Source organism: Pleurodeles waltl, chromosome 8 (assembly GCF_031143425.1).
Source record: "Pleurodeles waltl isolate 20211129_DDA chromosome 8, aPleWal1.hap1.20221129, whole genome shotgun sequence".
NCBI lineage: Eukaryota > Metazoa > Chordata > Amphibia > Caudata > Salamandridae > Pleurodeles > Pleurodeles waltl.
The window spans coordinates 540,824,066-540,838,364 of record NC_090447.1 but is presented as its reverse complement, the minus strand read 5'-3'; the positions used below and the strand labels follow the sequence as shown (position 1 = coordinate 540,838,364).

General features: G+C 44.3%; 1 protein-coding gene across 1 annotated transcript in view; it reads right to left on the bottom strand.

The window, feature by feature from the left end:
• The window catches only part of CFAP47 (cilia and flagella associated protein 47), a 2,216,809-nt gene that overhangs the window by 2,029,695 nt on the left and 172,815 nt on the right, over window positions 1-14,299 (bottom strand). Inside the window, exons 13-14 of the mRNA XM_069204610.1 lie at window positions 8,843-8,939; window positions 7,608-7,824 (exon numbers count right to left, since the gene is read on the bottom strand). Coding sequence (XP_069060711.1) covers window positions 7,608-7,824; window positions 8,843-8,939 — 314 coding nt within the window. The remainder of the gene's footprint in view (window positions 1-7,607; window positions 7,825-8,842; window positions 8,940-14,299) is intronic.

Below are 14,299 nucleotides of genomic sequence, written 5' to 3'. Positions count from 1 at the left end.
CTAAAGCGCAACAAATACGTAAAACTGACCACACTACAGAGGACAGAGCTAATTCAGATATGTGGGTTCCTGAAGTCCACCCATGAGCATGACCATTATAATAAGAAACCACTCACGTCTCAAAAAAGATAACCTACTTAAAATGGCCTGCTCTTCTCTGGATGAGAGATGCCAGTGAATCGGCTGAGAGGCTTTTTTTGTTTTGTTTTTTTAAATTGAGATTCCAGTTGATGACATGCAGATGAAAAATTGGATGGCCTGCCTCTGTGTGGGTCAGTGGCTCAAATTCCCTAGTGCCATTTTCAAATAGACGATAACTACTTGATGGGGATACCTGGGATTTTAAATCTGCCTTTATTGGTGATAATGAGCTCCTCATACAGTAGCTTCACCAAAAGAGCCATTCTCCCCGAGGCTGAGGACTTGGCTTTACCATACTCAACACCTTTCTGGCCTGAGCAAGTGGAAATCTAATTACAGTATCTCTGGAGGTGCTTACCTGCCACAACTGGTTACAGGGGGAACTCCTGCTCAAGAGGCAGAAATTAAAAACTTGTTTTGACATCTGTACTAAAAAATCTAATGTTTTTACATGGCAGGGAGGGGGAACTGGTACACGCTGAGGGCGAACTGGTACACAGAGGGGACACTGGTACACAGAGCTTGTCTGCTCCCCCTCACTGCTCCCCATTCTGTGATGTGCCTTTCACTCTAATTTGTGCCTTCTTTCTTTCTCTGTGCTTTTCTTTTGTTTCTTCCATGTAAATCTGCAATCTGTGTCTTTCTCTTCATCCTCTTTGTTCTCTAATTTGTGCAGTTCTTTTTGCCCTCAATGTTCTCTACAGTGCACCTTTCTTTTATCGTCACTGTTCTTTAAATTGTGCCATTCTTTTTAACCGCCCTGGTCTCTAAATTGTGCCTTTCTTTTGTCCTTGTTGGTCTTTTAATTGCACCTTTATTCTTTCTGCCCGTTTGCTCCTGTCTGCTTGTGCCGACCGGTTCCCGCCACCTGGTTCCTGCTTCCCAGCACTCCTTCCAGTACCGACTCAATGAAGGCTGAAGCACAGCACAGCGGAAGTGTGCAGTGGACGCGCCAAAAGGTGCACCAAAGGCAAGTCTACTGCACCTGGACTGTACCCAGCTCCAGGAACTCTGGTTCTTCCAACCAGTACAGCTATACTGCTGCAGACCTGAGCCCTGGATTCCAGGCACATCGCCATCAACAACTGCTGCCGCACTTCTCCATGCACCAACAGAGGACCAATCCCCTACAAGCACAGCCACTTCACCTGCAGCACCGAAGCAACCAACATCACCGGAGACACCACAAACACAACTGCGTCCACCAGGCTGATCAAGACAGCCACAGAACTCCAGTGCATTCTACTCAACGTGTATTCGCTCGGCAAGCACGCTACAGTGATCTGGGACACAATCTCATCTATCAGCCCGGATGTTGTCTTCCTCAAGAGCCATGTCTGAACCCTGCCTCCACGCCAGACATCGCCATCGCCACACCCGAGGACTACAAGATAGCACACCGGGACTGAATCAACAAACATGGAGGTGTAATCGCCATCATCTATAAGGACACCAGCTGCTGCACAACCTCCTCAGTCAATCAATCCAGATAATGAAGCATCCCAACTTCCAACTAAACACAAACAGGAAAAGCACCATCAGAGGCATCCTCACCTACAGACCACCAGAACCACACCCCAGCTTCTGTAATGCCATCCCAGACTTCAGCGCCCCGATCACCATTGACTCTGACCACTACATCTTCCTAGGGGACCTAAACTTCCACTGCGGCGACCCCAGAGACACCAACACAACTGACCTCCTGGAAAGCATGAACAACATCGGCCTCAAGCAACTTGTCACATACACTACCTATATCGCAGGACACACCAGTGACCCAAATTTCACATCCAGTGACAGTCAAGTATAACCATGCCTCACATCTCATCTGGACCAACCACTACAGAGTCCACTTCACCACCTCAGGACCTACCAACACTATCCCACAGGGCCCCCAGCTCCATACACAGAAACTGGAAAAAAATATTTGAAGACCAGTGAACAACACTCTCAACACCCACCTCCCATCCACTACAACAACCCACAAACACAACGAGCTGCAAAGAACTTCTTCTACTTAATCACAGAATACACAGTCACAATCGCCCGACAAGCCAGCTAAATCCAAAGGACCAACCAGAAGTTGGTTCACCACAGAGCTGAAATCCACCAAGCACAACTGCTGGCTACTATAAACAAAGTGGTGAACCAGCAAAAAGGTGACCATATCAACTTAAAGATATCACTTAACCAGTTTCACCGCCTCCTGAAAGAAACTAAAAAGTACACCCTAGCAGATTGTCGTGCTGGTTCTCATTATCTTAATGAGACTACTGGATTTGGGTGGCAGAATCCCTTGCACTGTGGGGGACTGAGTCTGAACCCACTACAAGAGACACCTGTCAGCCTAATCCAGGTTTTGTTTCAGCTAACTAGCAGTGCCTCATCTCCACCCAAGAGCGAAGATGATTGGGCAACCGAGCACATAACACAAATTACTTCTCAGGAAAATTGTGGTCACTCAGATCTCATCCGTTTCTCTCAGTTACATTAGTCTCACATATACAAGGACAATCAGAGGCAGAGTACAGTTCAATAAGGTTTTATTGAAGCAACTGCATCATAGATAATAAAGCATTTAATGCAATAACTAGGACGATGAAGCATGACAAGATTAAAATTGTGACAAGGAGAGTAAAACACAAGAATAACGCTACCATATTGTCACTAAGATCGTTAGGAATAGTTCCTGCCTAGGCTATGTTAGAGCACAGCATGTTGAGCTCTAATTCTGCCCTTCAGGTTTCCCTGGGAAAACATCATCCCTCAGACCTGAGCAAGAGGCCTGTAGTCAACATAAGCAGCTGCAGCGAAGCACTTAGCAATCAGCATACAGTGTGGGGATCTGGCTGGAATCTCCCTCTAAAGTACGTGGGTCAAAAGTAGTGTTTTTATAATAAACCAGCTGATGTTCCAAGAAAGGATCCCCACGTAAAAGTGTGTATGTTTCTATGAACGTTAGAGACAAAGTGTATCACTTTTGCTGGCAACCTATCTTACTGCAGCTTTGAGAAAAGCACACAGTGAAAGAAATATTGTGTTTAAGAATGCAGTGCTGGCCTAAGCGAAGAACAGCTAAATAGAGAGAATAAAACAAAACCGCAAATGTAGCTATTGTTAAAATTATATGAATAAAACATATCTAGGTTAAAGTGCACAGCAGCAGGCCTAGTTTGCTAAAATAACGTGTATAAAGCTATAGCTAAAATGGCTACACAACATAATGTGACACCCTGGCAGACTTCTTCCCAAACAAGATATCAGCCAAACAGAAAACTTCAAACCCCAACCCTCTGCCGCTGACCACATCAGCTGGCTCACACCCACAAACTTAAACCCCCAAACACCTGGTCACCCACTGGGACCCTCTCACTACTCAAGCCACTATCTACATCTGAACTCTGCGCACTCTGGAGCACACACCCACAGACCTCTTGGCCCAGTGACCTCTTCAGCCTCAAGAGCAAGCAAGACGAATGGTGCAGAACTCATAAAAGTCCTGAACCCCGCCATATTGGCGTTTTTCTTCCCTAAGGACTGGAAACACGCTGAAGTGAGGCCCTTCCTAAAGAAACCATCCATCGACCCAGCAGAACAGAAGAACTACCAACCCATCCCCCTGCTTCACTTTCTAGCAAAGGTTTTCAAGAAGGCAATAAGCCAGCAACTCACCAAACATTAGGAACACAACAACCTCCTGGACCCCCTCTCATCCCGGATTCAAAACCGACCACAGCATTAAGACAGCCCTGACCGCTGCCACCGATGACATAAGAGCCCTCCTTGCCCACAGCAAAACTGCAGCCCTCATATCCTTGTGGACCTGTCAGCCACCTTCAACATCGTCTCCAATCACTTCTTGACCAACAGACTCCACCACATCGGAATCCAAGGGGATGCCCTCAAATGCATCACTTCACCGGAAGAACCAAGAGAATCAATCTCCCACCTTCCACCCCAGAACTGAAGAAAATCATCTGCCGCATCCCCCAAGGGTCATCCCTCAGCCCCACCCTCTTCAACATGTACATGACATCCCTGGCCATCACCATCAGAGCATACAGACTAAACATCATCTCCTACGGGAAACATCCTGAACAACTAGGTCTAAACCACTACTTGCCTGAACCACTACTGCTAAACAACTAAAAAGTCTCTACAACTAAGTACTGAACAACTACTGTCTAAACAACAATTGTGCCTGAATAACAATTGCCTGTAAACTGTAAACTTTGCACTTGTATAGCGCACTACTCACCCGTTAGGGTCTCAAGGCGCTGTACTCATACCGCTATGTAACCCCTCCTGGCTTTTCCCTGTGAGGTGCCCACTCCTGGGCACCCCCAGGATGAAGCCAGGCATCTAAGCGCTGTTGGGGCCGTTGTGGAGATTAAGCAAGCTATTGCCCAGAGTTGCAGAGTGGGACCCATTAATTAGATTAGGCACCGAGGCGAGATTTATCTGGTCCAAGGGAATTGAGCCCAAGACCTGCCGAAGCGGGACTTGAACCCTGGTCTTGAGCCAGATATCTGCTTCAGGGTCTGCCACTCTAACCATTGTGCCACACTTCTCCACTGCCTGAACAACTAATTTTAAGGTAAGGTTTTCTTTTTGTTTTTTTATGGTTTATTAGTTGTTTAGAATATATATATATATATATATATATATATATATATATATATATATATATATATATATATATATCACATATATATATATATATATATATATATATATATATATATATATATATATCACATATATATATATATATGTTGTTCAAGCAATTGTTATTCAGGCACAATTGAAGTTTAGACAGTAGTTGTTAAGTACTTGGCTGTAGAGACTTTTTAGTTGTTTAGCAGTAGTGGTTTAGGCTACAGTTGTTTAGGACCTAGTTGTTCTGTCATATATTCTCTCCTACGCCAATAACACCCAGCTCATTCTCTTACTGTCAGAAGACCCATCCACCACCAGAGCCAATTTCCACAGATGTATGATTAACTTCACCAAATGGATGAGGGGCAACTGTCTCAAGCTTAACACTGACCAGACGGAAGTCCTTATCTTTGGGAACAGCACCTCTCCATGGAGCGACGCATGGTGGACCACTGAACTCGGTCCATCCCCCCACCCAAACAGACCCTTCCCGATTACCTCTGCATCATCTTGGACTGCAAGCTAGCTATAACAAAAAAAAAAAAAAGGGCAACACATTCTCATCACCCTGTTTCTACACCCTATACATGCTGCAAAAGATCTTCAGATGGCTCCCGGTCAACACCAGAAGGACAGCCACACGGGCCCTCATCACCAGCAGGCTGGACTACGGGAAGACACTACATAGGAATCACCATTGCTTACTGCAGAGATTACAGACAATAGAGAACTCAGCAGTTAGACTTATCCTCAACCTCCCCAAGTGAATCCACATCTCTCCCCACCTCACTGGCACCAGATCCAGAAGAGATGCCAGTTAAAGATGTTGACCCACGAATACAAAGTCCTGCACAAAGGAGGACCAGCATACATCAAAAAACATATGACCTTCCACCAACCGACCAGACACCTACAATCTGCCTCCCTCTTCCTCGCAGACACCCCCCCAAATCCGCTGAAGCAACAGCAGAGGATGCTCCTTCTCACACCTAGCGGCCAAAGCAGGGAACAACCTTCCCTAAACCTCAGGACCACCTCATCGCTCCAACAATTCAGGAAAGGACTCAAGACCTGGCTGTTCGAATAAACAAATCATCATGCAGCAGCGAGCAACTCCAGCGCCTTGAGTCCCTCACGAGTGATTAAATCAATCAATCAAGGTATTTATAGAGCGCGCTACTCACCCGTGAGGGTCTCAAGGCGCTGGGGGGGGAGGTGGGAAGGGTTACTGCTGCTCGAAGAGCCAGGTCTTGAGGCGCTTCCTGAAGGCGAGGTGGTCCTGGGTAGTCCTGAGGTGGACAGGAAGGGAGTTCCATGTCTTGGCTGCCAGGTAGGAGAAGGATTTACCTCCAGCTGTGGTTCTGCGGATGCGAGGGACGGTGGCGAGAGCGAGGCTGGTTGAGCGAAGTTGACGGGTGGGCGTGAGAAGGCGAGGTGACTGTAGAGGTATTCGGGGCCCTTATTGTGGAGGGCTTTGTGTGCGTGGGTGAAGAGCCTGAAGGTGATCCTTTTGTCAATGGGGAGTCAGTGCAGGTGTTTCAGGTGGGCAGATATGTGGCTGTGGCTTGGTACGTCGAGGATGAGGCGTGCAGAGGCGTTTTGTATGCGCTGAAGACGTTTCTGAAGTTTTGCGGTGGTTCCTGCGTATAGGGTGTTCCCGTAGTCCAGGCGGCTTGTGACGAGGGCGTGGGTAACAATTTTTCTGGTCTCAGTGGGGATCCAGCGGAAGATCTTTCGGAGCATTCGAAGGGTGTGGAAGCAAGAAGACGAGACGGCGTTGACTTGCTTGGTCATGGTGAGAAGGGGGTCCAGGATGAATCCGAGGTTGCGTGCGTGGTCTGAGGGGGTTGGTGCGGTGCCCAGGGCCGTGGGCCACCAAGAGTCGTCGGGGAGTTTCCGAGGATGAGGACCTCCGTCTTGTCTGAGTTCAGTTTCAGGCGGCTGAGCTTCATCCATTGTGCGATGTCTTTCATTACATCCTGCTGGTTGGCTTCGGCGGTGTCTAGGTCTTTGGTGAGGGAGAGTATCAGCTGGGTGTTGTCAGCGTAGGAGATGATGTTGATGTGTTTGCGAGCGATGTTGGCGTGGGGGCTCATGTAGATATTGAAGAGAGTATGGCTGACCGAGGAGCCTTGTGGGACGCCGCAGATGATCTCGGTGGGTTCTGAGCAGAAGGGCGGGAGGTAGACTCTTTGGGTTCGGTCCGAGAGGAACGAGATGATCCAGTTCAGGGCCTGTCCTTGGATACCAGTGGAGCGGAGGTGGGTTTTTAGGGTGCGGTGGCAGACGGTGTCGAAGGCAGCTGAGAGGTCAAGGAGGATGAGGGCGGTTGTTTCTCCGTTGTCCATCAGGACAAGCTGCGCTTTTCAAATACCAGATTGATCGACTTTTACAATGAATTAGAGTTTCACTATTTAGTCAAATCAGATAGAAATGACAGCTCTACTTTGTTAATAAGCCACGTTCTACAATTGTACATTGGTCTCCATTACTTGCACAACAATTAAGTTAACATTGCTTGCATGTTTCACTTCTGGGCATTAGGCAACTGGATATCGAGAACTCCAAAGCAGAAAATACAATGGACTTATTTAATGCTAGAGATGGGATTGAATCGGACAAACCAATACGGCAAATTGGCCTACGGTGCTATAGGCCCTGCTGCTTTATTTTGATTCACAGGTGGGATCCGTAAAGTCAAAGAGCTAGCTCAGCAACTCATTTTTAACAAATGCCTGGAGAAATGAAAATGAGAATAACCGCAAGCTTTAAAATTCATATACACAATCGATTACAAAAAACCTTACTTCTTAAAAGATCCAATTTCATTAGTTTCATATGTAACAGGAATGTTAATCTGTGACATGGGTGGCACCACGTGGGACAATGGGCTTGTCTGCTGCAATTCTTCACTTTCAATGTCAATTTGGAACCATATGTATGTGGCCAGATTGTTGGCAATGCTCATGTGCTTGGTATTCGTGGAGCCCACACAAACTTCACCAAAGTCTATGGTAGATGGTCCTGAAAAAAATATCAATGTGGAAAAAAGTGAGCTTATGTTAATTAGCAATTACACAGAATAATCACGCATTTAATGAAACCTATGATGCAGGAAAGAACATGCTTTGTGCGACGCCGGAAGAGTACTTATCAAATTACATTTACAGAAGAAAACAAATACCAGGGGCAGTACTTTTAAAGGTGGGCGCTTTTTTGAACGAAAGAAAATGCTGATAGCTCCAGTCTTTAAATCATTAATAGTTGTGGCAGCTCAAATTACTTCAAATCAAACAAATAAATCCAACAATAAATGCAAATTATCACTTGAGTGAAGTTCATTGGGTAAATTTAAGGTGTACTACTAATAAAAGACTCATTTTCAAATCTGCCCCAAAGTTGATGGTCAGACTTACATTTTGTGACGTTATAAATGCAAATCCCTTCTCATATGGTGGAGTACATTTTGCAGCCAAAATGATCTATTTTAAAACCACTGACCAGGTCGGCTGCAAGGCTCTACACCACAGCCATCCTAAAAGCGACTGTGAAAGCCAAATAAAACAGGAGCCTGGCTTCCATTAGTTCAACAGGTACAGTGGCACAGGAGCCCGGAGGCCCACCGAACTCTGGGTCTTGCTGTATCTTACGTTTCAAAAAGTAGCTATGGACCGTATTTTCTTCCCTGCACTAGGATGCACGACACATTGGCAACGTCACTAAGTTAAAACAAAGAGGCAGCTTATTGGCTAACCGACCATAACACATGTATGTTATTGTAATGTATTTAACCTTTTATGCAGGAAAGGAGCACGATTCTCAATATTTTTTTCACTCCAGAATGCTACACAAATCGTGTCTAGGGTTAAAATATTATTGGTTCAGTTGGGCAGTCGGACGCAACCCCAGCCCCGCCCGATAAATTTAGAAACAGAAATCGTGAGGAGCACTCATCAGTACAAAGTAATTTCACAGACAAAACTATCTGAACATGAATCTCTGACACCAACCCTAAGCCCAAAGATGTGTTATGCAAACTTACCAATAATAATGCGATGGAGCTGCTGTGGTGTCAGAGTCAACGCAGTATCTTCTTTCTCCTTCTGAGAGTTTGGAACAGCACTGAGACCATCGTCGATCTGCAAGATGGTTCGATAGATAAAGTAAAATGTGCAACACCTTTTACGAGAACATAAGTTGTTCAAATATATATATATATATATATATATATACATATATATATATATATATATATATACACACACACACACACACACACACATATATATATATATATATATATATTTGTATTTTTTATTTTTTTTACAGACAAGAGCTACCTTTAAGAACTATGTGACTAATCGATGTCTAAAAGCGTGGATTTTGGCCCAAATTAATCCCTTTGGATAAACAAGGCACAAAGGTTCAGAGACTTTTTATATATGGAATAAAGTGCCCCCCAATCGTACATTGTAAGGATATTACAAGTCACCAAGAAGTTCCTATGACCATATAGAGGATCAAGGCTGAAAGCGTACCTTAATCTCCGAGGTGACTTGCAATATACCAAAATGTATGTCAAGGGGTACTTTATTCTTTATCATACATGGCCACACCATCACTTTTCTCACAAAAAACTTAAATCCTTAGTGCGTAGCTCTTTCACATATAAGTGTGAGCTTGTTTTCAAACATGACAAATACAAATAGAATCTCTAGTGGAAAATTAAACACATCAAAAAAGCTGTTAGAAATTTCTTGCAATAAGATAATATAATCAGTTTCATACGCCTTTTTTTTATTTTAAAGGGCGCAATATCTTAGACTGTAGAAACATGCAGACAGATTCTAACTTTTCTATAATTACTTAAGGAGAGCAAAAATAAACATGTTGAAATGAACATGTTACCATAAACATCTGCTTGGCGCTATACAGCCACAAAAACAGATTTTAAAAAAAAAAAAGCAACATTTGGTTTTGTTCCTTAAACAGCTACTTTAATTATGCTCCATGAGCTGCCCTGCCTTTTCTCCTGGGCTGCTGGCTTTGGCAGCAGGCACTGTGACATCAGAACTCAACTGTAAGAAGTTATTACAGTTGGGTTCTGACATTGTTTAGAATAGGTAACTGGGAGTGTCAGAAATTGCCTATTATAAAGAAGTGGGAGACAGATTTTTATATAGGGATTGCAGAATCCCATATATTATAAGCATTTTATAATCAGATGAAGGCATAATCAAATGAGTCCCTACTTGGAGAATCAAAACCTTTACACTCAAAATCTTACTTGCCAAGTCAAGCATGAATAAATGTCTCCTTCTGAGGTCATGCCAAGAAGGGTAGCAGAAACAACTCTAGCCTGAAAGCTGGCACAAACTGCTGCCTTCTGTGCCTTTCGGCAGATGAGCTGGCGTTCCACAGGCCTGGGCATGCAGATTAAGGGGAGAGATAGTAGGATGTCTGTTGGTTTATTTTGTGGTCTCATATTGAGACCAGGACCTGTGGAGGTGGATGGCACAGCTTCCACAGCACAAAAAACAATTCATGATGGTACAGTCTGGGTCTCTTTGCTGTTGGAGTACCAGAGTTTCCAGCACAGATGAAGAGTTAATCTCTTTTGCTGTGATTCTGATGGAGTGACATAAGCACATGTGCCAGCAGCACTGAATTGGTGCCTACCTTGTTCTCCCCACCTGAAGCCTGCTGTGGTGCAGGAGAAGTGGGAAGTAAGCTCTCCTGCATCATTGAGGAATTTGGTGTCCGACAAGGGCTGTCTGATGCCCAAACAATCAGTGGATCAAAGAGCTCCTTCTTGAAAGTTGTTGGCATCTGAGGCATTGAAGTGTAGGGTGACACCCTTCACCACACTGTAGATTATGGGCCCAATGCCTAGGGTGTCAGACTCTAGTTGCTTTTTGGCACAACAGTTAAATAACAATACAATGGGATATGTTATTTATCAGGTTCGATAAGTAGCACCTATTTTGAGTTTTCAGGAAATAACATTGGTGCTTATTCCATAACAATCTTCATGGCATGGTAAATAATGTAAATTTTTCCCAGTAAATTCTGGCAAAAGTGACTAAATACAATTAAGGGTGAGTTATTTAATAGAGTTACAAGCTACCTCTCTCATAGCTTTGAAGATAAGGTGACTAGCATATAGAAAATAATGGAAATACTGCAAGATAAAGTGGGGGCTGTGGAGCATTCCCTTGGGAAGCAATCACAGATGAGTACAGTTAATGCAGCTATTATGAGTTGTAGAAGAAAAGAACAGAAAATGTAAAGTTCTGAGACTGTGTGATGAGATCTATTCTTCGCTTAGATAGTTAAGTGGAGAAACTGTAAAATAATGCAACAGCCCCTAATACATGCATCTTAGGTTTCCGGCCATTTCAGTGAGTAGTTTCCTAACTTCTGATGTACAAAAAATGTTGAAAGTTGAGGTTCTAGAAGTAGAAGAAGCAGAGAGTATTGAAGTGAAGAGGGCTATTAATCTACTTAGGTGGGAGTGGCATGGAAGGAGAATTACACTGTTCTACAATAAGTATTTTGGAGGAGACCACTTGGCAAGGATGGCGCTCGAATCCATATCTTTGTCAACTGTAAACCCTGGCAAAATACAAGTTTTTCACGGAAATCAAGAAGGAACTGAGATAATTGAGACTGAAAGAAAGTCTGGTATCCTGCAGGATTTAGAGTAATACACGAGCAGAAGATCCATGTTTTGCATAAGTGACTGCTGTAAAGACTTTTGTCAAGGATACTGAGAATGTTCAAAGTGGGTCTGAGTGTTCTGTAATGAATGATAACAGTAATGTAACTGAGATTCGAATATAAACTTGGGTCTAAAGTAAGGCAGAGGGATCCACTGTATAAAATATTTATTGTAGATACAGTAGAACAAGAAGGGTTTCTGCCCTATTATCAAGGACTTAAGTGCACATATCCAGCACTGCATTACACCCAGGGAGAGTTACTTGATAGTTTTCAAGATGTTGGATTTAGTCACTGATAAAGATAACCAAGTCATGGCAACAAACAAAGTGTGAAAAGTGCTCCAGGGCACAGATGGTAAGTAGCAAGGAATAAAAGGTATGTTAAGGATTCAACTCTAGAAAACCAATGAGATTAGAGAACCAATAAAAACAAGTAGGGAAATATTTTTCTTTCTCCATAAGCACAGGAAGAATGTAATCTTTTTCGGAGAAAATGAGGGCAGTTACTAAGTTATATGGTGTGAAGATAGCTATGAATCCTATTTCATTTATGAGGGCTATCCCCGTTTAACATTGTAGAGCAAGTATTACAAGACACTGAGAAAGAGAAGCAGAACCCAACAAAAGGGCATTCTGGGTAGGCCTGTCAGTCTCTAAAGAAAATATGGTCAATTCAAATCTTACACAGAAAGGTCAGATTTAAGGCAGAAAATAATTGTAACCCATATATTAGGTAATCATTACTGATCTCTGAAGATAAGAATATTCACAGCTAATATTAGGAATTCCAGCTATATCCAATAGACAACATTTGAAAGAGAAGAGGTAATGTTTATTCCAACACATAAAATATCAATAAAGCATACAATATTTCCTATGGTTTATGGAAAGAGCAACTATCAGATGGGAATTCAGGAGGCTGGGCACTGTTGAGAAAAGAGGCAAAGGAATTAATCTTCCCTGTTAATTTGAGGTATATACCAGTTATTGAAGTGTATATCATGCACAGACCGGCTAGCCAACAGAACCTACTATGGGGGGGGGGACCACTCAGCACCCCAACAACTCCACACCCCGCAGGCAAATCTACCATACAGGCAGAAGGAGAAAAACAACTACTCCTTAATGACAATCCTTTGGCGGGGGCAGGGTAGCAGACAGTGGGGGGGGGGGGGGAGGAAGACCCCACTCACAATTATCGCTGAACATTCAAACACTCCACACACACGTTGCCAGCCTTGAATGGCCAGTTCAGTTCCCGTCTCAGCAAATAGCAGCGCCATCAGAGGAGTCCCCGGTAATCTCCACATGGACCCCCAATAGGGCATCAATCATACCTCTCCATCTCTCTAGGTCACGCTCCGCATGCTTATCCACACATACTTTTCGAAGTTGACCCTCCTCCGCAATCACCCATTCAATAAGATCCGCCAACCAAGCATCGTGGAAAGGAGGGTACCGGCTCGCCCAATGTATCACAATGCGTCGCTTGGCGAAGATGAGTCCTAATTGTGCAAATCTGTAACTCATTTTACAACCTTTTTTGGGGCGAAGAATTAAACCAAGTAGGCAGTGTTTCCTAGACACCTCTACATTAATCGTTGACACTTCTCTCAGCGTCCGCACTATTTGGACGCAAAGAGGTTGAATCACACTGCATACCCATGTCATATGGTCAAAATCAGCCGAAGCCCCACCACAGCAAGCACACCTGTCTGGGCGTGTTGGAAATATTCTATGTAGGCGGTGTGGTGTCAAGTAAGCCCGGTGAATATAATAAAAGTGTCAGTTTAAATCTTGCATTACTAGTGGCCTCCCGCACCAAGGAACAAGTTCTAGACCATTCACTATCTGTAAGTGGACCATCCAGATCAGCATCCCAACTGACTCTGGCTCCCGTTAAGCTTATCTGACTGTCTTGTTTGAGAGCCCTGTAGAGCCGGGAAATGAGACCACGAACACCACCAGGGTCAACGAGAGTCGCTGCAAGGCAGGATTCAGTCGGTTCAGTAGGAAAAGAGGTCCAAATCTTACGTGCCGTCTGCGAGAGGCTAGCATATTGTAAAAATTTACCTTGGTCAATTCCAAAAAGGGACTGCGCTTCTTGCCAAGTAATAAACACATTATTTTGGTACAGATCACCAGCAGTATCAACTGCCATCCCGCCACTTCCCGAAGTCTAGTGTTGCTGGAGCACTGGCGAAGGGGCGCAGCCACCACAGCCAAAGCAAATGCACATATGGCGCTTTACGCAATACCTTCACAATGACGTGCTCCCAGACCCGCGACACCTACGCAATAGGGAAGGGGATCCCCAATGGCAACTGAGATCCACTCACCAACAAGCACGGTAATCGTGACAGACAAACAGAGCCATCCAACAGTTCTTTCTCCCAGTTAGAGCCGTCGTCACACCACATGGCTGCATATTGCAGCCAGCATGCCGCATAGTATAAGTACAAATTGGGCAGGCCCAGTCCTCCATCAACCAGATCTAGCTTCACCACACTTTGGGCAGAAGCAACTTATCAAGTTGACGAAAAAGAGGTGATGGCATTAAACAGAAAGAGTTGTGTAACATGTACAGGCATCTCGGGAGGAGAATCATCTTGCAGAGAGCAACTCTGCCCATAACGGACAATGGGAGGGAGATCCAGAATTGGACCGAGGCACAGAGGCTATTTATCATCATGGATGAACTTTAACAATACTTCATAATATTGAATGTACTAGGATTGAATGTACTGCAGTAGGGACTACACACAGGTGTCCTTTCT